Source organism: Phallusia mammillata, chromosome 5, assembly GCF_965637545.1.
Source record: "Phallusia mammillata chromosome 5, kaPhaMamm4.hap1.1, whole genome shotgun sequence".
Taxonomy (NCBI): Eukaryota; Metazoa; Chordata; class Ascidiacea; order Phlebobranchia; family Ascidiidae; genus Phallusia; species Phallusia mammillata.
In genome coordinates, this window is record NC_137256.1 from 10,742,307 (window position 1) to 10,762,755 (window position 20,449).

General features: G+C 39.7%; 1 protein-coding gene and 1 pseudogene across 2 annotated transcripts; both read right to left on the reverse strand.

Annotated features, from left to right (window-relative positions):
• Window positions 1–4,980: 4,980 nt before the first annotated feature.
• LOC145228247 (uncharacterized) lies at window positions 4,981–7,299 on the reverse strand. The gene is made up of 6 exons (XM_080093244.1): window positions 6,780–7,299; window positions 6,536–6,610; window positions 6,200–6,363; window positions 5,636–5,771; window positions 5,209–5,512; window positions 4,981–5,081 (listed from the first exon to the last, which is right to left on the reverse strand). The coding sequence occupies exons 2-6, from the start codon at window positions 6,603–6,605 to the stop codon at window positions 5,060–5,062; spliced, it is 696 nt and encodes a 231-aa protein (XP_079949370.1). The 5' UTR covers window positions 6,606–6,610; window positions 6,780–7,299; the 3' UTR covers window positions 4,981–5,059.
• Window positions 7,300–17,760: 10,461 nt separating this feature from the next.
• Window positions 17,761–20,057, reverse strand: LOC145228250 (uncharacterized; annotated as a pseudogene). Its single transcript, XR_013860051.1, has 5 exons — window positions 19,543–20,057; window positions 19,299–19,373; window positions 18,961–19,126; window positions 18,397–18,532; window positions 17,761–18,273 (listed from the first exon to the last, which is right to left on the reverse strand). The product of XR_013860051.1 is annotated as an uncharacterized LOC145228250 (transcript).
• Window positions 20,058–20,449: the final 392 nt, after the last annotated feature.

Here is a 20,449-nt window from a genome sequence, read left to right on the forward strand (position 1 = left end):
GTCAATACCCAATACAAACTTCCATTTATATTATTAAAAAGTAAAAGCAATAAAAGACGAGCAGATATACATTCGCATCACAACCCCAACTCAACTCTAACTCTAACAGCCGGCTTCCAAACGTCGTGGGGTCATCTCTTCGACAATTCGTTATCGCGATGCAACATACATTTGCATTTATGAAGTCAGAGGAACGTAAAGCAATGAATTCAGCTTACTGTAGTATAAACGTGTGTGTCAATAGCTGTAACAAATATAAGCGGTCTATAGCATAACGTTGCATTTAATCCTTTCGTAATTCATCCAGCGTGTAAAAAATTGTTTTTAATCAACGTCAATTTATGTTTATGTAACTGTTATAGAATAAGAACAAATTGAACAATTGAATGAGTTAAGTTAAAGTTATTCAGATAAAAGCAAGAATAAATTTGAATTTAGCAAACAAGGAGCAAACCAAATGGTGCAAAAACAAATCAAGTAGGCAGTAACTGATCTGTGAACTTGATGGAACATAAGTTTTTTTGAACGTAATTACAAACTTGCATAACATTTTCGCATTTTATGAGCTCTATTCACGCCAAATTAGCCACATTATGTAACGAATTGATCTTTGCAAATTAGCCTTAGGTAAGTGCGCTTTCGTCAAACAGTCCGCATTAAAAAGTAAAAGTTTATCGGAGGTTTTTAACGAGCTTCGCACGCAATCAGGAGAAAAAGTTCGCACTTACTCTTGCGAGCAAATGTCATTCTCTTTGAAATATTTTTTATCTCTGAGAGTTTTGCAAATTTAAAAAGAATTTTATCGTCACGGTGACAGGTGGATTCGGTATAAGGCCTTCAATAAGCCTGCTGTTTTAAGATTTATATATGGGTGCGCTCTGATCGTTGGTCTGCATGAACGCTTCAGAGCTGATCCCAGTTATGAATTTAAGTACATCTTAATTATTATTACTCACCCTTTTTGTAGTGAACACAAAAAGGTGTTTATTTCAATAGGTGGCGCGCGGTAGACGTGCAGCACTAAATGATGACCTAACTGTGCAAGAAAAGTTCGACTTTTACCAAGAAGAAAATAAAGTCTAGAAGTAGCAACAAGATTTTGCAAACTCGTAATAGTAATGTTACAAAATGTCTTTGCAAAATAAAACATGATACAGGTCTTGTACATCCAGTTGTGTGGTTAAGAAGATTTTTGAGCAACAATAAATTGTAGGTCCTTGATTAGAGATTAAAGATAAGGCAAGATTTGATCATAAACATTACTGCCAGGGTACTAGTGTATATAGAATACATCGTTAAAAAGCCTCAGTGCTTTATATACAGTGTTCTACAGCTTGACGATGTACTTTATATACACCAGTACTCTGGCAGTAATGTTTATGATCAAATTATTTTTCATGTCCGTGTATAGTGTTCCTAAGGCAAGATTACTGACATTTACAGCATAACAAAGTGCTAGACAAGCGGAATTAAAACGATTTATTTATAAAGCCAAACAACTGTCTGGTGCAAAAACGCTGCCGATTGTATAACTTTTACGCTCAGCTTGTTGTAATTGCAAAACTTTAGATCAAGGGTCAGCAACCTTATCATGTTTGTGACACACCAAACGATTTGCAAAATTATGTTCCTCTTGGTACAAAATGCACAGTTCTAAATATTTTTAGGGCAAAAACCCCGTTATGAGAAATAAAATCAACAGAAGGGATGCAACTTGGTGCCGTACAACAATAAAACAATGAGTAACGCAAACTTAAAGATAAAAGCAATTGTGAATATGTTCACCTATGTTTGATAAAAATCAAGAAAATGCATTGCGGGTTTCCAGCAGGTATGATGTAAGTCCAAGTACAGGATAGTCGTGGGGCCACGTTTCTTTGACAATTCGTTACCGTGATGCAAATTACAATTGCATTTATGACGTTAGAGGACCGCAAATCGTCCAGCGTACAATCGTTAAATCAACGTCAATTTCGACGGCACAAATTAAACAATTGAATGAATTAAGAAAAATTTATTCAAAATAAAGCAGGAATTATTTTCAATTTAATAACAATAAGGACCAAAGCAAATGGTACAAAAACAAAGCAAGTAACCAGGTGTAATCGAAACGAAACGAAATTTCGTTTTTTAAAACGAAAGTGAAAACGAAATGAAAAAACTCCATACAAAAACATAGGCTGAATATGCCCTGATGGCACCTGTTGCTTTTTGCACGTAATTACATACTTGCGTAACACGTTCACAGTTGTAAGAGCTTTGATCACGCCACATAACTCACATTATGTAACGAGTTGATGATTTAAGTGCAAACATGCATACTTGACAGTAGCCTTAGGCAACAGCGTTATCGTCGAACGCTTCTAGTCTAAAAGTGTACACTTGTTTATCGTAGGTATTCAACTGAGCTTCGCACGTAATCAGGAGAAAAAGTTTGCACTTAACTCCCGCGAGTAAATGTCATTCTCTTTAAAATATTTACTGGCGGTTGATTTCTCAATAGCACGGTTTCCACTTCCGAGAGTTTTGCAAGGCTTAAAAGGGGTTTTAACCTTGTTTTGCGCTAAAACGTTCACCAAGCCAAAAATAGCTGCGCAACGTTCAGATGTTACAAGCGCATCAAAGTTGACGGCGCAATTGGTGGATAGGTAGTAGAATCGCTGCAGCTTTAACGTTACTACAAGCGTTACAACCTTGGTTAACAAACTTTTATAACTCTGTGATGGAACACAATTAGCTGTTTTAAAAAAACTGCATTACCTAACTAATAAATCACAGTACGCCAGGCCCATTGAAGGCGCTATACCGAATCAGCCGGTCACCAAGCATTCACCACCATATGGCAAGGCGTAGGCTAGATTTTTCTGGCGTACTGTGATTTATGTATGAGTGTGCCGTGATCGCTGGTCTGCATAGACGCTTCAGGGCTGATCCCAGTTTGTTCATCTTACCTAACTAACAATGTAATCCTCAAAGTAACAGCCTGATCACGCCTTCCATAAGCCTGTTGTTTTATGATTTATATACATATGGGTGTGCCGAGTTCGTTGGTGCTGCATGAACGTTTAGGCTGATTCTAGCTATGATCATATGTTCATCTTAACTAATTCTGGTCAATCCGGCGATTCTCTACTTCCAAGCTGACATTTTCACCACACAAGGCAGGTAACGATACTTGTGATTTAACTTCCGACAGGATTCTTTAATGAGCGTGTGTATAGTTCTGCTGGTAGAGCGCAAAAACCGAAAAGACTCCTGTCTTGGTTTCGATTCCCGCCGCAGGCTAGATTTTTCAGGCCCATACGCTTGATGCCATATTGGAATTCTTTGTGACCGGCTGATTCGGTATAACGCCTTTAATAGGTCTATGGAACTATGAATGACATACGTGAGTGTGCCTTGATCTCTAGTCTTCGTACACGCTTGAGGCCTGATATCCCCGTTATGAATTGATGTACATCTTAATTATTTTTATATACCTTTTTATGTTGTGAACACAAAATGTGTTTATTTCATTATAGATGTCGCGCGGCAGACGTGCAGCATTAGATGATGACGTAGCAGTGCTGGAAAACGTCAACTTTGATCAGAGAGGAAAATGAAGTCATGAAGTAGCAACAAGATTTTACAAACCTTTAATAATCATGTCACACAATTTCTTTGCAAAATAAAACAAAATACAGGTCTTGTACATCCAGTAGTGTGGTGTAGAGGATTTTTGATCAAAAATAAATTGTAGTTTTATTCAAGATAAAGGGAAAGATTAATATGATAAAACTGATATACAGCATGACAAAATACTGGAAAAAGCGGAAATAAAACAACTCTTTTATGAAGGGAAACAAGCGTCTCGTGAAAAACCTTGCAACAAAGCAAATGCTGCTGATCATATGATTTACATGCTCGGCTCGTTGTAATTGCAAAACCGAGGTAAGAAGGCGTCAACCCTGCCATTTTTGTGACACGCCAAACAATTTGCTAAACTATGTTCAACTAGGTTCCAATTTCAGGGTTCTAAATATTCTGAGCAAAAAATGCAAGTCAGTATTTGAGTGTAAAACATCGCAACGTTTCGACTTTTGTCATCGTCCGTGAAATAAAGCCAACGGAAGTGATGTAACGTGGTGCCGAGCAACATTAAAAAATGGCGAAGTGAGGTCAAAGACAAAGGCAATTAAGCGGAAATGTTCATCTTTTATTACATTGCTGGTTTGCACTGCTTATGATGTAAGTTCAAGTACAGGCTCGATTATATCTCTATTTTTATTGATATTTAAATCAGCTGGCACAATTAACAACAACTAAACAAGTTGAGATTTCAAGTCGCTGGTTTAGACATTTGCTTTGACCATCTCAAATTCCCTTCTTAAAGCATTATCGTTTCAGTCACCCCCTTTTTCAAAAAAATGTTGTAATTTTGAAATTCTAGTGGGGGTCAAGTGCCTCTTGCCAATACGTGCCGGCGCCCATGATCGTTCCGGCGCCCATGAACTGCATGTTTTTTAAAGTCAAATCATTACTGGGAAAGAGACTACAACACTAGCTAGATTTTTTAACTGACTTGAGAATCAATTCCAAATGCCGAGTTAATTTCTGTCTTTGTCATGTGCGCGTTTTAATTAGGCCTATACTGTATAGGCTATACAGCGTTTAACCCTCCTTTTGCATAGCGGTCAGTCCTCAAGCACAAAATATTAAGCAGAGACCTCTAAACTTTTTTGAGTCCTCTTTTGGAACAGGATGAACTTTGCTGCGTACCGTACGTATAGCAATTTTTTCCAGTAACTACAGTTACTTAGCTAGGTAAATTTATTTAAAAACATGTACGGATACAAAGTCCGGCCCGAATCAAGCCCTTAACAAAGTGTTTGTGACTTGGTTCAAATGTTTGCGTTTCTCAATGCGAGCACTTTTATAGTATATCCAGTTTTCTTATACAGCTGCATAAAATTGAAATCGCACAAGTTAACACAATTATATCGCGTTAGTGTTTTATTGTTAATGAAATGTACATAAATCGAAAACACTTAGGACGTTTCTGAAAATCAGATGTTGATCTTTACTTCTTCCCATTATAGGTTCTGAAAACATATAGATTTTATTTACCTGTGGCGATGGTAAGGTTAAACCGATATAACATATGTTTCACAACATTGATTTGGATCACTGAAAAAATACAGACAACTAATATTTCCCTGTTGTACTTACGTGGTTTTCAAGACACGAATGCGGTAAACTTGATTTGCCCATGATCCTCCTTCACCGTCATGTCCACAGTTAGTGCTAGCTCCATATTTGTTGTAAGTCAGATCGGCGTCAGGTGCTCCAGCGCACCAACCACCGTGTTGCAGTGCAAAGACTTCATATCCTCGCGCATGCGCAGCTTGAATACATTTGGCGATGGCGTCGCGGCGTGAGCCGTAACTTCCGTCCAGGACTGGGTCGAGTCCCTCAAGTGTCGTAATGGCACGATTTGATGTGTCTCTCCAACACCCGAGATTGTCAAGAACAACTGAAAACAAAAATATGTTGTTCGTTTATTCAATTTCATGAAAACATTTCTTATTATGACATAATAGGTTGAACGATTTTTTGTCGTTGAAATATTTTTGTGTTTTCACCCATAGCTTCTCACCTTCGGAAATAGAGGCGATTTCGTAAACCTGATTGGCCCAACTACCCCCTTCACCGTCAGACCCACATCCGCTGCTTCCCCCATATTTACGGTAAGTATCACGGGCTGTGGATGAACTGGCGCACCAACCTCCGTGCTAAAAGAAAGAAATAGCAAAAATTATCGGAAAATAATTCTATTTAACATATAAACTGATAACATATATTTGAAAACATTCTGCTACAGAGCTCGAATTGACCATGATATTTAGGTTTCAGTTTTATGTCTAGTGTTGTTGATGATGACACATTTGTTTTTCAACAACTGTCGCGTTATTAGGAAAATTCTTGTAGCAATCCTTAATTTTGCTTGACAGTTTAACGAATAAAAATGTTTTGATATAAAAGGATGAAGCCAACAAATGATAAGTAAGCTGTCGACAGTGTACAGCGTGTCGACCTAAAGGGTTTCATCAGTGCAGCTGGTGACAAGAGATAAGCCGTATTGGCTTGTGTTGCCATCTAACGGTACAGCAGTTTGTTTTGAGTATCATATTTTCATCAAAAAATCGTGTTTTTGCGTTACCTGAAGAGCAAATACGTCATCGCCATGGTTGTGAGCGACTCTGGCGCATTTTGCAATCGCGTTGGATCTTGAACCGTAGCTGCCATCAAGAATAGCATCTCCTTCTCTCGTAGGAATTGCTCTGGTCCCGGTGTCTTCCCAACATCCGAGATTGTTGTAAGTAACTACATCAAAAAATTGCATAGTTATGAATCCAATACTTTAAATTAGTCAACAGCTTGTTGATTATAAAGATATGTTTACTCGCATTGTGAGTTGAATATGCATCAACCTATTTTAACAATTTGTACGGATGTAACTACTTTGCACTTTTGGTTGTTACACCATTTAATTTACCTGGGTAATAAATCACTGCGCTTGCAGCCCCAATGAAAACATACGCGATTGTCAAACTGAATATCTTCATCGTAACTGAAACAAAATAAAGATGTATGAATAAACCAACTTTGATTTTTAAATAACAAAATCATATTTAATACCGTTGAAATCGTATGCTGTTGCATTTCGGTCTAAGTGCTGACATTAAATATTACTTTGTTGAAATGCAGTAATAATTAGATTTATTGTAGAAAAATGTTACCTTTTGTAGACAGTCGACTTGTGACGGTTTCTCAAAGTAAAGTTGTTGTTGATGAGTCGATGAAACTGATGATTTTGCTCAACAAACCTCCACTCTTTTATATCAGTAACTTGGTAATTTCCGTCGGTTCTCCAGGCACCTTTTCTTGCTTGTAATGCAGTGGTTATTGACTCACTCGCCTGGTCGAGTTGTTTACGCTCAGATATATTTTCCTCCGGCAATTCCCTGTTGTTTTTCGATGCAAAGTGAAAATTGTAAGTACTTCGAAAATCTTGACGAAAACCGGTCCTGGATAAACACAGTCGAAATCACCCTGGTGGTGTTTTTGCCAGTTTCGAAAAAACAAAAAGACGAGTTTCGGAAATCTCTGCCTTTGCTCGAAACCAAGCTGTAGTTTTCCACCTTGTCAAGCTAATTGCATGTGCGACGAAATCTTCATCATATCTTTATATTGCTGTTTCAACATGTAGCAGCTTATAAATCAATTTGCAATGGAAAACTATTGTAATGTAAAGGTATGCTGTTCTGCTTAAAGTACAATGTTACATGATCAACGAAACTTTGCAAAACGCACTTGATAAATATCATTTAAATATTTGACTGTGATGCAAAGTTTCCTAAAGACGCCAAAAATATTATGTCTATTTGTAAGTCCTGCTTTGTAAATATGTGGTAATGGGTTTGAAAGCACACGACAGGAACATATAGGGTAATTTTTTTAAATGTGCTATTCTGTAAATGTGTGACAATGGGTTCGAAAGCACAACACAGGTGTGGCGAAAATATTTCACCTTTAGTTATTTAAGTACACTGTACATCATTTGGTATTTGCTTTCGTTTGGTTTGTTTCACATTTTAAAACATGTTTATTTGTGTGTCGTCTCCACAATTGTTTCACATTAATGTGTTTGCTTATGTTTCACTTATGTCTAGCTTAAAAATGCGTTTCACCTTTATTACCTTTTTTTAACGTTATTCACACCTTTGTCTTTCTTTCACTCAAACCATATATTTTCACTTATCGTTGATTCGTTGCTTTGATTTGTTTGTCCCACCGTTTGTTTTAGTTTGCCTCGCCAGTTTCATTTTTCACGCATTATTGTTCTGCCGCATTTTCTCAGTAATCACCACTCCCGGGTGTGCCTGATAACCTAATCGTATGGAGGACCGTGATTGGTCAATCGCCTATGTGTCGAGGTCGGCATGTAATCGTTGCATAAGGAGAGGCAGTCTTCTTGTGGGCGTCTAGTGTGCGGTCGTTTTCCTTGTGACGTTGTTTTGATGTGCAGTGGTAGTTCTCAGGTGAAGAGACCTGGTTTGTTGACGTTTGTGTAACGTTGTACGTGTTTTATCCTATAATATAATACACTGTGAGACGCCCGTTTAGCAAAACCAGTGTTAGGTAGATCCGGCTTTCGTGGTGAGCCGTTATTGCAGGGTTCTGGACTGTTTACAGAATTGGGGAGACAGTCTCGGGGAATAGAGCAGATTGGCAGGGCTTTTGGGACTTATTTGGCAAAGATAATACCGCCACCCGAAATCGCTAGACCCAATTCCGGGCTGTCAAAACAATGCGGTAACACAGGCATTTATCAACGTGTAACCGAAATTAGTTAGGTGATCCCGAATTTGGCCTAAGATTTTGGGGAAAGGCGAGATAGTTATCTTTTACTAAATAAAACAAGCTTACCCAACCCTGACCACAAATATAGCGTGATCACCGCCCCTAACTTGGTAAAAACCAGGTCACCCTGCACTAACGGCTTACCGCTAAAACCAAAGTTGAGATGGTCACACCGAACAGGGCCTCAACTAAAACAAGTTTAATAAAATATATAAAAGGCGATAACACTAAATAACGAGCGCCTTTCAACGTTTCAACACAATACGATACAATACAAAATCCAGCGCTACCACGTTCTTCCACTGCACTTACAAGTCACAACACTGCGTACCACACGAGGCCCAAGCGAGAACTGCCTCAAATCTAAAACGAAGCACGGCAGGCACAAAGTCACGTGATCTCTGCGTCCAATTACAACGTACAGGTGCGACACGTCGACGTCCAAATCATTGGTTCGAGACAATTGATAAAGGAAGCGAATGTAGCGGTACATTAAAACGTGTGAATACATAACGTGAAAACGCAAATACAAACGATTATAACGTTAAATAAAAGTGTGAGTGGTAAACATTATGAAAAGTGTGCGTGGTAAATATTAACAACATTGTGAAAACAAGGTACATTAAAACAAAGAGTGTAAAAAATCATTAGGAAAACAACTGTGAAAATAAAGTAACAAACTTATGAAACATTAATTATTACCGGTGCAGGAATAAAACAAAGAAAATAACAATGTGCGTACGCGCTCATTACACACCCCCTCTCAGTTCACGTCCTACACCGTTAGGACTAGACATTAGGATAAAACACAGTTTGTCGCCGATTTCGCCTCGGTCGCAGATCTTCCAATCGTTCAGCCACATTCTGTATGTCTGCGCCCAATCCGGTATCATCATCGACGGGCGCAGCATTTCCCTTGCCGCTGTCTTCATGGTTTTCGTCTTCACTTGGTTCGCTTTCAATAGGTTCGTCTTCAGCGCCTTCGTCTTCAACTTCCTCACGCCCCGTCGCTCTTTGCATAGCACTGTTGTCATTGGCAGTTGGAACCCAAAAGTGACTGCCTGCTTGTGGGACATTGTTCTCGGTTGTTGGATTTTCTTCCCCACTCTCTTCTTGTCTGTTGTACTCCATGTCGACCTTTTTGAACCTGTTGTAGTGCACTGTTTGAATCGCACCTTGTTCGTCCTGAATCACATGATTAACTGTGCCTTGTGTTGCTACAATTTTAAAAGGACCTTTGTAAGGTTGCAAAAACTTACGACAACCATCTTTTGCCACCACCGTGTTTTCCAAAAGGACGATATCACCCTCTCGTAATGGTGCGCCATAGATTTTCTTATTGTATCGTTGCTCCATTTGTTGCCTCTGCACTTCTAATGTTTCGCGCGCGACCTCCTCCGCAAGCAATAGTCTGGATCGCAATGCTTCCAAATGCACGAATGGCTGGGTAGCTCTTGTTGGTCGCGACGAGATGAGGTCTGCCGGTAAGCGCAGTTGATGACCTGTTAACAGAAAATGTGGGGATAAGCCAGTACTTTCGTGGCGACTAGCATTGTATGAAGCCACGACCGCCGATAGCGCCTCGTCCCACCTCTTGGGATCGCGCTGTACATAGTTGCGAAGCATCGAAATGATCGTACGGTTATTTCTTTCGACGCCGCCGTTTCCAGCTGGGTGGTAAGCTGTCGTGCGGCTTTTAGTACACCCCATCAACCGCACCAGTTCTGCAAACAATTCGCTTTCAAAGTTCCCGCCACGGTCAGAGTGTATAATCTCCGGGACGCCATGGACCGTAAGCCACCTGTGGAACAAAATACCCGCAGTTTCATGAGCACTCTGGTGTCGCATCGGCCATGCTCGAACATACTTGGTAAACAAGTCACAGGAAACTAAAACATACTGATACCCAGACCTGGTCAGAGGCAAAGGCCCCAAAACATCGATCTCGATTCTTTGCATTGGTCGCACTTCTTGTGAAGGTACCAGATGTGCTCGTATGGTCGTGCTGGGTTTCTTGTTCATATTGCACATGTTGCATCTCCGACAGTGTGCCTCGGTGTCCTTCCTCCACTGAACCAGTAAAAACGTTCAGATATTTTTCCTAAAGTTTTGGCGATACCTAAATGTCCTCCACCAAGCGCCATGTCATGGCAAGCGGTTAACACGTCTTCCCGCATGGAGATGGGTACGACGAGTTTGGTTACTTCTTCAGAAGCCTGAGTAACACAGTTATCGTAAATAAACAGCATATTATCACGACATGTTAACTTGCTAAAAACACTCCAGAAATGCCTGGACTCGGCGGATAGATGCTTAACATTACGAAACGACGGCCTAATACCTCGTTGAACCCAAGATAACACCGGTTTGAGATGTTGATCGGTGTGTTGGGCTTCTACAATCGTCGACAAATTATACCCAGATACATCTCTTAAATCAACTGAAAATACCTCGGTCTGTGCTCCCCCATCCACGATCACATACGGAAACCCATCATCTTCAGGAACACGGCTCAATGCATCGGCATTCGAATGTTTGGTTCCCGGTCTGTGAGACATCTCAAAATGGTAGGCGGCCAAGTGTTCTACCCAACGTGCGCACTGACCATACAATTCGCGAGATCGCCAAAGCCATCGTAACGACGAGTGATCTGTTCGAAGAAGAAAGTTTTTGCCCAACAAGTAACAACGAAAAAGTTTGGTCGCAAAAATAACTGCTAACAGCTCTTTACGGGTAGTGGAGTAATGCCTTTCCGCTATACTCAAAAGTTCGACTTCCGTATGCTACCACGTGCTCCTTTCCATCGATCACCTGTCCAAGAACACAACCAACAGCATTACCGGAGGCATCGGTATCTAACACAAACCGCTTTGTAAAATCTGGATAACGCAGCACAGGAGCTGCGGCAAGCGCTAGTTTTAATGATGAAAACGCTTGTTGACATTGATCAGTCCATATAAAACGGCAGCCTTTTTCGGTTAATTTATGTAAGGGAGCAGCAATAGATGCATAGCCTTTTACAAACTTGCGGTAGTAGGATGTTAAGCCTACAAATTGACGCACATGTTTGACACTCCTCGGGATCGGCCATTCTTTGACAGCCCGAACCGTATCGGGATCACATAAAATACCTTGCTTTGAGACAATGTGACCGAGGAATCGCACTTCATCTTTAAAGAGGTCGCATTTTGAAGGTTTGAGGGTTAACCCAGCTTTGATCAACCTTAGAAGAACATCCTCCAGACGACGCATATGTTCATCGAAGCTCCTGGCGTAAATAATGATGTCATCTAGATATGCCAGCGCATCCTGCCATTCAATGCCCTGCAGTACAATTCGCATTAATCTCTGAAAACTAGCCGCAGAGTTACATAAGCCCATCGGCATGACGTTGAACTCAAAAAGGCCCATGTGACTAGCGAATGCAGTCTTTTCTCGTGAACGTTCATCCATTGGTATTTGCCAATAGCCGGATTTTAGGTCTAGCGTCGAAAAATACACGGAACCGGACATTTCGTCTAGGCTGTCATCGATCCGCGGTATCGGATAGCTATTTTTCTTAGTAACTTCATTCACCTGACGATAATCAACACAAAAGCGTAGCTCACCACTCTTCTTTTTCACCAAAACAATGGAACTGGACCATGGAGATGTCGAAGGGCGAATCAGTCCTTGTTCTCGCATTTCCCCAATTATGTTCTCCACTTGTTGCTTATGGGTTTGGGCCATATGTCGTGGTGGTTGACGAACAGGTGGGGCATCGCCGGTGTCGATAACGTGACGCGAAATACTGGTTCGTCCAAGGTCTAAACTAATTGTTGAAAATGCATTCTGGTGACGGCGTAGAAGATTCAAAACTTCATTTAATTGACTGGAATTGATCCCCGAGCCGATGGTAACTCCGTCTCGGACGGCCTTCCAGTGTTCTCCGTCGTTCGGTACTCTTTCATCTTGACCCTTCTGCGAAACAATGCACACATCGGTCAACCTTTGTGAACGCCACGCATTTCTGCATACACATTTATCATGGGAACTTTGACCGATAAACGCAACATTCATGTATTAGACTATCAATGTGACCATAAGCATGCACCGGTGTAACTGTAGCTATGCGGGTCCCGTCAAGCACATCGATCGTCTCATCGCTAAAGTTAGCCAGACGAACTTTAACTTTATTACCTTTGACTACGCCCAAACAGTTTCGTAGACCCGTCCGTTCACAAAAACGCTTCGTAGACCCGTCCGTTCACAAAACTCCTCGTTACGGCTTACTAACACGGAAAAAGTAGGAACAGTTTTAGGATACAATCATAAGGTAAGCTTGTGGCCACGTACACAACAGAACTTACATCTAAATCTCCTAATTTAATGGAGATAGTGGCTTTACCCAAAACGTTTATGGACTTGCCCGTGACTCCCGAGAGGTATTCGTCATTCCCGAGGGGAACCAGTTTGCTGTCGACCATCTTCTGCTTAATAACATCCCACAAGCGTTGGTTTGAAATGGTAACGGAGGCACCAGTGTCAACCAATGCACAAGTGACAACACCTCCTGTCATCATATTAACAAACCGGGGTAATGTCTTTTTAACAATATGCTTACGGCCAGAACCGGCCGATGTAGGTTTGGAAGGTCCTAAGGGTTTGCTTGGTCCTCTCGGTCTCGGTCTGTGGACACTTTTAGAAAAGGTTTAGAAAACGTGGAACTTTGGTACATTCTATCACGTCTTACACCACTGTATTGCTCACCATATCTGCAGAACCGACGTAAATGACCAACCTCACCACAGCCATAGCATCGGGGTTGTTCTTTAAAGACGCCTCTCCCCGGGCGATATCCGCCAGCTGGAAATTGATTGGGTCCTGAACGCCTCATCACGAATTTGCTTCACGTCAGCTTGGAGCGCCGAAACTGCGTCAGCCAGCGCTTTAGAATTGTCTTGCCATTCTTTCCTGAGGTCCTCAATCAGCTGAAGTTGTGGGTCGTTTTTCAACGTTTTTTTCACCGGCATTACTGGTAATGGACCCTGGCTCGTAGTTCCAATCACACATTCGGCCACAGACTAAAAGTCACGTTTGTATCCTAGCTGTTTAGGAATGTTAATAGCCGCTGACTGATCAGCTAAATCAAGCAATAGTAAGGAGTACAACACTTCGTTTCGGACTGACTCGTCCTTAGGATATGCTTTGTCTGCCATTGCCTTCAAAGCATAGACAAATTCCTTGTTAGATTCCTGGGGCAATTGCCGCCGGCGAAACAAATTAGCGCGCATCTGATGCAAAATCACGTCGCTCTTGTTTAATTTTCGCACACGTTCAATGATCTGTTCGTAAGTCAGTTCAAACACGCAGCTGTCCTTTCCTTGCACTGACCAACGCAAGTCGTCATCAATGGTTGTTAAAAACATGTGGCGCTTTACTTCCTCCGATGCCTTCACGCTGTTGCAGTACGAGTCAAACTGCGTTATAAACCCATCTACATCCATTCCAGGCGTATACCGCGGAGGAGTTATAAAAACGTTAAAAGCCATGTTAAAAAGTAAAACTGTAAAACACTAAAACTATACAAAAAGTTGAGATGGTCACACCGAACAGGGCCTGAACTAAAACAAGTTTAATAAAATATACAAAGACGATAACATTAGATAACGAGCGCCTTTCAACGTTTCAACACAATACGATACAATACAAAATCCAGCGCTACCACAAGCGAACTGCCTCAAATCTAAAACGAAGCACGGCAGGCACAAAGTCACGTGATCTCTTCGTCCAATTACAACGTACAGGTGCGACACGTCGACGTCCAAGTCATTGGTGCGAGACAATTGATAAAGGAAGCGAATGTAGCGGTACATTAAAACGTGTGAATACATAACGTGAAAACGCAAATACAAACAAATATAACGTTAAATAAAAGTGTGAGTGGTAAACATTATGAAAAGTGTGCGTGGTAAATATTATCAAAATATGAACAAATATTAACAACATTGTGAAAACAAGGTACATTAAAACAAAGAGTGTAGAAAAACATTAGGAAAACAATTGTGAAAATAAAGTAACAAACTTATGAAACATTAATTATTACCGGTGCAGGAATAAAACAAAGAAAATAACAATGTGCGTACGCGCTCATTACACAACCAACAGCAGTCTTCCTCCGTTGCAACCGATACAACCTTGCGTGCCACAGTAAATTTATTAAAAGATGTAACAGTCACCACACAACCCCCTACTTCCAAACGTCGTGGGGCCACGTCTCTTAGACAATTCGTCTCTTAGACAAACCCGATGCAACATACAATTGGATTTATGACAAATAATTCAGCTTACTCTAGTATTAACGTGTGTTTCACTAGCTTACAGAACAAATATAGGCGGTCTGCAGTGTAGCGTTTCATATAATCTTTCCATATGTCACCGAGCGTGCAAAAATCGTGTAATCAAAGTCAATTTATGTTTATGTAACTGTTATAGAATAAGAACAAATTGAACAATTGAATAAGTTAAGTTAAAGGTATTCAGATTAAAGCAGGAATAATTTTGAATTTATCAAACAAGAAGCAAACCAAATGGTGCAAAAACAAATCAAGTAAACAGTACCTGGTCAGTGACCTTGATGGAACCTGATGTTTTTTGCACGTACTTACATACTTGCGCAACACGTTCGTGGTTTTAAGAGCTCCTGCCACGCCATATAACCCACATTATGTAACGAATTAATGTTTGAAGTGCAAAAATGCATATCCGAAAATAGCTTTTGACAACTGTGCTATCGTCAAACATGTTTTTGTGAGGTTTTTTTTACCGAGCTTCGCACGCAATCAGCAAAAAAAAGTTCGCACTTACTCCTGCGAGTAAATGTCATTCTCTTTAAAATATTTTTTACCTCTAAGAGTTTTGCAAGTTTTAAAGGGGTTTCATCGTCAGGTTGAACAGTTGTATACTTTTCGAGCAAGATGTGGAACTTCAAATTCGTTTTGCTGTGTCTTCTATTTGCTTCAATTGCTGTTGTAACTTGCCATTTCATGGACTCCGTGGCAAACAAGTAAGGCTTTAATACCTTCATTAAAATTTGTTTTTGAAAAAAAGGTGATCATTAAATTGGTTTGGTCATCAGACTTTTATAATTCGGTGATAAGATAAAATTAGCTTTTGACGAAAGCACCTGAAAGCATAACTATTAATATAAAGCTCACGGTGACCGGCTGATTCGGTATAAGGCCTTTAATAAGCCTACCGTATTAAGATTTCTATATGGGTGCGCTCTGATTGTTGGTCTGCATAAACGCTTCAGAGCTGATTCCAGTTATGAATTTGTGTACATCTTAATCATTATTACATACCTTTTACGTTGTGAACACAAAAATGTGTTTATTTCAATAGGTGGCGCGCGGTAGACCTGCAGCACTAAATGATGACCTAACTGTGCAAGAAAAGTTCGACTTTTACCAAGAAGAAAATAAAGCCTAGAAGTAGCAACAAGATTTTGCAAACTCGTAATAGTAATGTTACAAAATGTCTTTCCAAAATAAAACATGATACAGGTCTTGTACATACAGTGGTGTGGTGAAGAGGATTTTTGAGCAACAATAAATTGTAGGTCTTTTGGTTAAAGATTTAAGATAAGGCAAGATTAATATGATCAAACTGAAATACAGCATAACAAAGTGCATGACAAAGCGGAATTAAAACGATTTTTTTATAAAGCTAAATAACCGTCTGGTGCAGAAACGCTGCCGATTGTATAACTTTTACGATCAGCTTGTTGTAATTGCAAAACTTTAGATCAGGGGTCAGCAACCTTATCATGTTTGTGACACACCAAACGATTTGCAAAATTATGTTCCTCTTGGTACAAAATGCACGGTTCTAAATATTTTTAGGGCAAAAGCCCCGTTATGAGAAATAAAATCAACAGAAGGGATGCAACTTGGTGCCGTACAACAATAAAACAATGAGTAACGCAAACTTAAAGATAAAGCAATTATGCGAATACATTTACCTATATTTGATGCAATTCAAGAAAATGCGTTGCTGGTTTCCAGCAGTTATATGATGCAAGTCCAAGTATGGAGTAGTCGTGGGACCACGTTTCGTTGACAATCCGTTACCGCGATGCAAATTTCAGTTGCATTTATGACGTTAGTTGACCGTAAATCGTCCAGCGTGCAAAAATCGTTTAATCATCGTCAATTTCTGTTTAAGTAACAGTTATAATAAAGCACACATTAACAATTGAATGAATTAAGTTAAATTTATTCAAAATAAAGCAGGAATTATTTTGAACTTGATAACAATAAGGACCAAACCAAATAGTACAAAAACAAAGCAAGTAAGCAGGTGTAATCGACGACGTGACCTTAAAGCACCCGTTGCTTTTTGCTCGTAATTACATACTTGCTTAACACGTTCACAGTTGTAAGAGCTCTGGTTACGCCACATAACTCACATTACCGAATCCTAAATATCGAAACGCACCGTTCTACCGTACCGTACCTTCAGATACACCAATCTGGATCAGGTCGGATAGATTTTATGACATGCACTTAAAGGAGAGGTGTCCAAACAAGCTGCCCCACTACAAAACCAGCTTTCGAAATAAAGGTTGATGTGCTTTCTATGATGGGTTCGGTCAGAGACAGTGTGTGTTATATATTCAACTGCATGTTTTTTAAAGTCAAATCATTACTGCGAAAGAGACTACAACACTAGCTAGCTTTTTTTTAACTAACTTGAGAATCAATTCCACATGTCAAATTAATTTCTGATTTTGTCATGTGGGCGTTTTAATTAGGCCTACAGCGTGTTTAACCCTCATTTTGCATAGCGGTCAGTCCGTAAGCACAAAATATTAAGCAGTGACCTCATAAACATTTTTGAATCCTCTTTTGGAACAGGGACATTGTGATGAAATCAGTTCATAAACCTATCAAATCCAAGTTTTTGATATTTTTTATATTATCTGCAAATGTTAGCGATCCAAAAATGACCGTTTAGATAATTTTTATCACGGTCGTACGGTACGCTTTTGGTACGGTGGTACGCACTGGTGAAGCACCGTACCACATACCGTACCCATACCTCAGCTTTCTTGGCGTACCGCACCACAGTACCGTGCTGAATTTTTCTACGTACCCTACAGCCATCCTTTTCCAGTAACCAGCTACTTAGCTAGGTAATTTTATTTAAAAACATGTACGAATAAAAAGTCCGGCCCGATTCAAGCCCTCAAAATAGTGTTTGTGACTTGGTTCAAATGTTTGCGTTTCTCAATGCGAGCACTTTTATAGTCTATCCAGTTTTCTTATACAGCTGCATAAAATTGAAGCCGCACAAGTTAACACAATTATATTGCGTTAGTGTATTATTTTTAATGAAATGTACATAAACCGAAAACACTTAGGACGTTTCTGAAAATCAGATGTTGATCTTTAAAGAAGTAATTACTTCTTCCCATTATAGGTTCTGAAAAAATAAAGATTTTATTTACTTGTGGCGATGGTAAGTTTAAACCGATATAACATATGTTTCACAACATTGATTTGGATCACTGAAAAAATACAGACAACTAATATTTCCCACGAATGCGGTAAACTTGATTTGCCCATGATCCTCCTTCACCGTCATGTCCACAGTTGGTGCTTGCTCCATATTTGTTGTAAGTCAGATCGGCGTCAGGTGCTCCAGCGCACCAACCACCGTGTTGCAGTGCAAAGACTTCATATCCTCGCGCATGCGCAGCTTGAATACATTTGGCGATGGCGTCGCGGCGTGAGCCGTAACTTCCGTCCAGGACTGGGTCGAGTCCCTCAAGTGTCGTAATGGCACGATTTGATGTGTCTCTCCAACACCCGAGATTGTCAAGAACAACTGAAAACAAAAATATGTTGTTCGTTTATTCAATTTCATGAAAACTTTTCTTATTATGACATAATAGGTTGAACGATTTTTTGTCGTTGAAATATTTTTGTGTTTTCACCCATAGCTTCTCACCTTCGGAAATAGAGGCGATTTCGTAAACCTGATTGGCCCAACTACCACCTTCACCGTCAGACCCACATCCGCTGCTTCCCCCATATTTACGGTAAGTATCACGGGCTGTGGATGAACTGGCGCACCAACCTCCGTGCTAAAAGAAAGAAATAGCAAAAATTATCGGAAAATAATTCTATTTAACATATAAACTGATAACATATATTTGAAAACATTCTGCTACAGAGCTCGAATTGACCATGATATTTAGGTTTCAGTTTTATGTCTAGTGTTGTTGATGATGACACATTTGTTTTTCAACAACTGTCGCGTTATTAGGAAAATTCTTGTAGCAATCCTTAATTTTGCTTGACAGTTTAACGAATAAAAATGTTTTGATATAAAAGGATGAAGCCAACAAATGATAAGTAAGCTGTCGACAGTGTACACCGTGTCGACCTAAAGGGTTTCATCAGTGCAGCTGGTGACAAAAGATAAGCCGTATTGGCTTGTGTTGCCATCTAACGGTACAGCAGTTTGTTTTGAGTATCATATTTTCATCAAAAAATCGTGTTTCTGCGTTACCTGAAGAGCAAATACGTCATCGCCATGGTTGTGAGCGACTCTGGCGCATTTTGCAATCGCGTTGGATCTTGAACCGTATAGCTGCCATCAAGAATAGCATCTCCTTCTCTCGTAGGAATTGCTCTGGTCCCGGTGTCTTCCCAACATCCGAGATTGTTGTAAGTAACTACATCAAAAAATGGCATAGTTATGAATCCAATACTTTTAATTAGTCAACAGCTTGTTGATTATAAAGATATGTTTACTCGCATTGTGAGTTGAATATGCATCAACCTATTTTAACAATTTGTACGTATATAACTACTTTGCACTTTTGGTTGTTACACCATTTAATTTACCTGGGTAATAAATCACTGCGCTTGCAGCCCCAATGAAAACATACGCGATTGTCAAACTGAATATCTTCATCGTAACTGAAACAAAATAAAGATGTATGAATAAACCAACTTTGATTTTTAAATAACAAAATCATATTTAATACCGTTGAAATCGTATGCTGTTGCATTTCGGTCTAAGTGCTGACATTAAATATTACTTTGTTGAAATGCAGTAATAATTAGATTTATTGTAGAAAAATGTTACCTTTTGTAGACAGTCGACTTGTGACGGTTTCTCAAAGTAAAGTTGTTGTTGATGAGTCGATGAAACTGATGATTTTGCTCAACAAACCTCCACTCTTTTATATCAGTAACTTGGTAATTTCCGTCGGTTCTCCAGGCTACTTTTCTTGCTTGTAATGCAGTGGTTATTGACTCACTCGCCTGGTCGAGTTGTTTACGCTCAGATATATTTTCCTCCGGCAATTCCCTGTTGTTTTTCGATGCAAAGTGAAAATTGTAAGTACTTCGAAAATCTTGACGAAAACCGGTCCTGGATAAACACAGTCGAAATCACCCTGGTGGTGTTTTTGCCAGTTTCGAAAAAACAAAAAGACGAGTTTCGGAAATCTCTGCCTTTGCTCGAAACCAAGCTGTAGTTTTCCACCTTGTCAAGCTAATTGCATGTGCGACAAAATCTTCATCATATCTTTATATTGCTGTTTCAACATGTAGCAGCTAATAAATCAATTTGCAATGGAAAACTATTGTAATGTAAAGGTATGCTGTTCTGCTTAAAGTACAATGTTACATGATCAACGAAACTTTGCAAAACGCACTTGATAAATATCATTTAAATATTTGACTGTGATGCAAAGTTTCCTAAAGACGCCAAAAATATTATGTCTATTTGTAAGTCCTGCTTTGTAAATATGTGGTAATGGGTTTGAAAGCACACGACAGGAACATATAGGGTAATTTTTTTAAATGTGCTATTCTGTAAATGTGTGACAATGGGTTCGAAAGCACAACACAGGTGTGGCGAAAATATTTCACCTTTAGTTATTTAAGTACACTGTACATCATTTGGTATTTGCTTTCGTTTGGTTTGTTTCACATTTTAAAACATGTTCATTTGTGTGTCGTCTCCACAATTGTTTCACATTAATGTG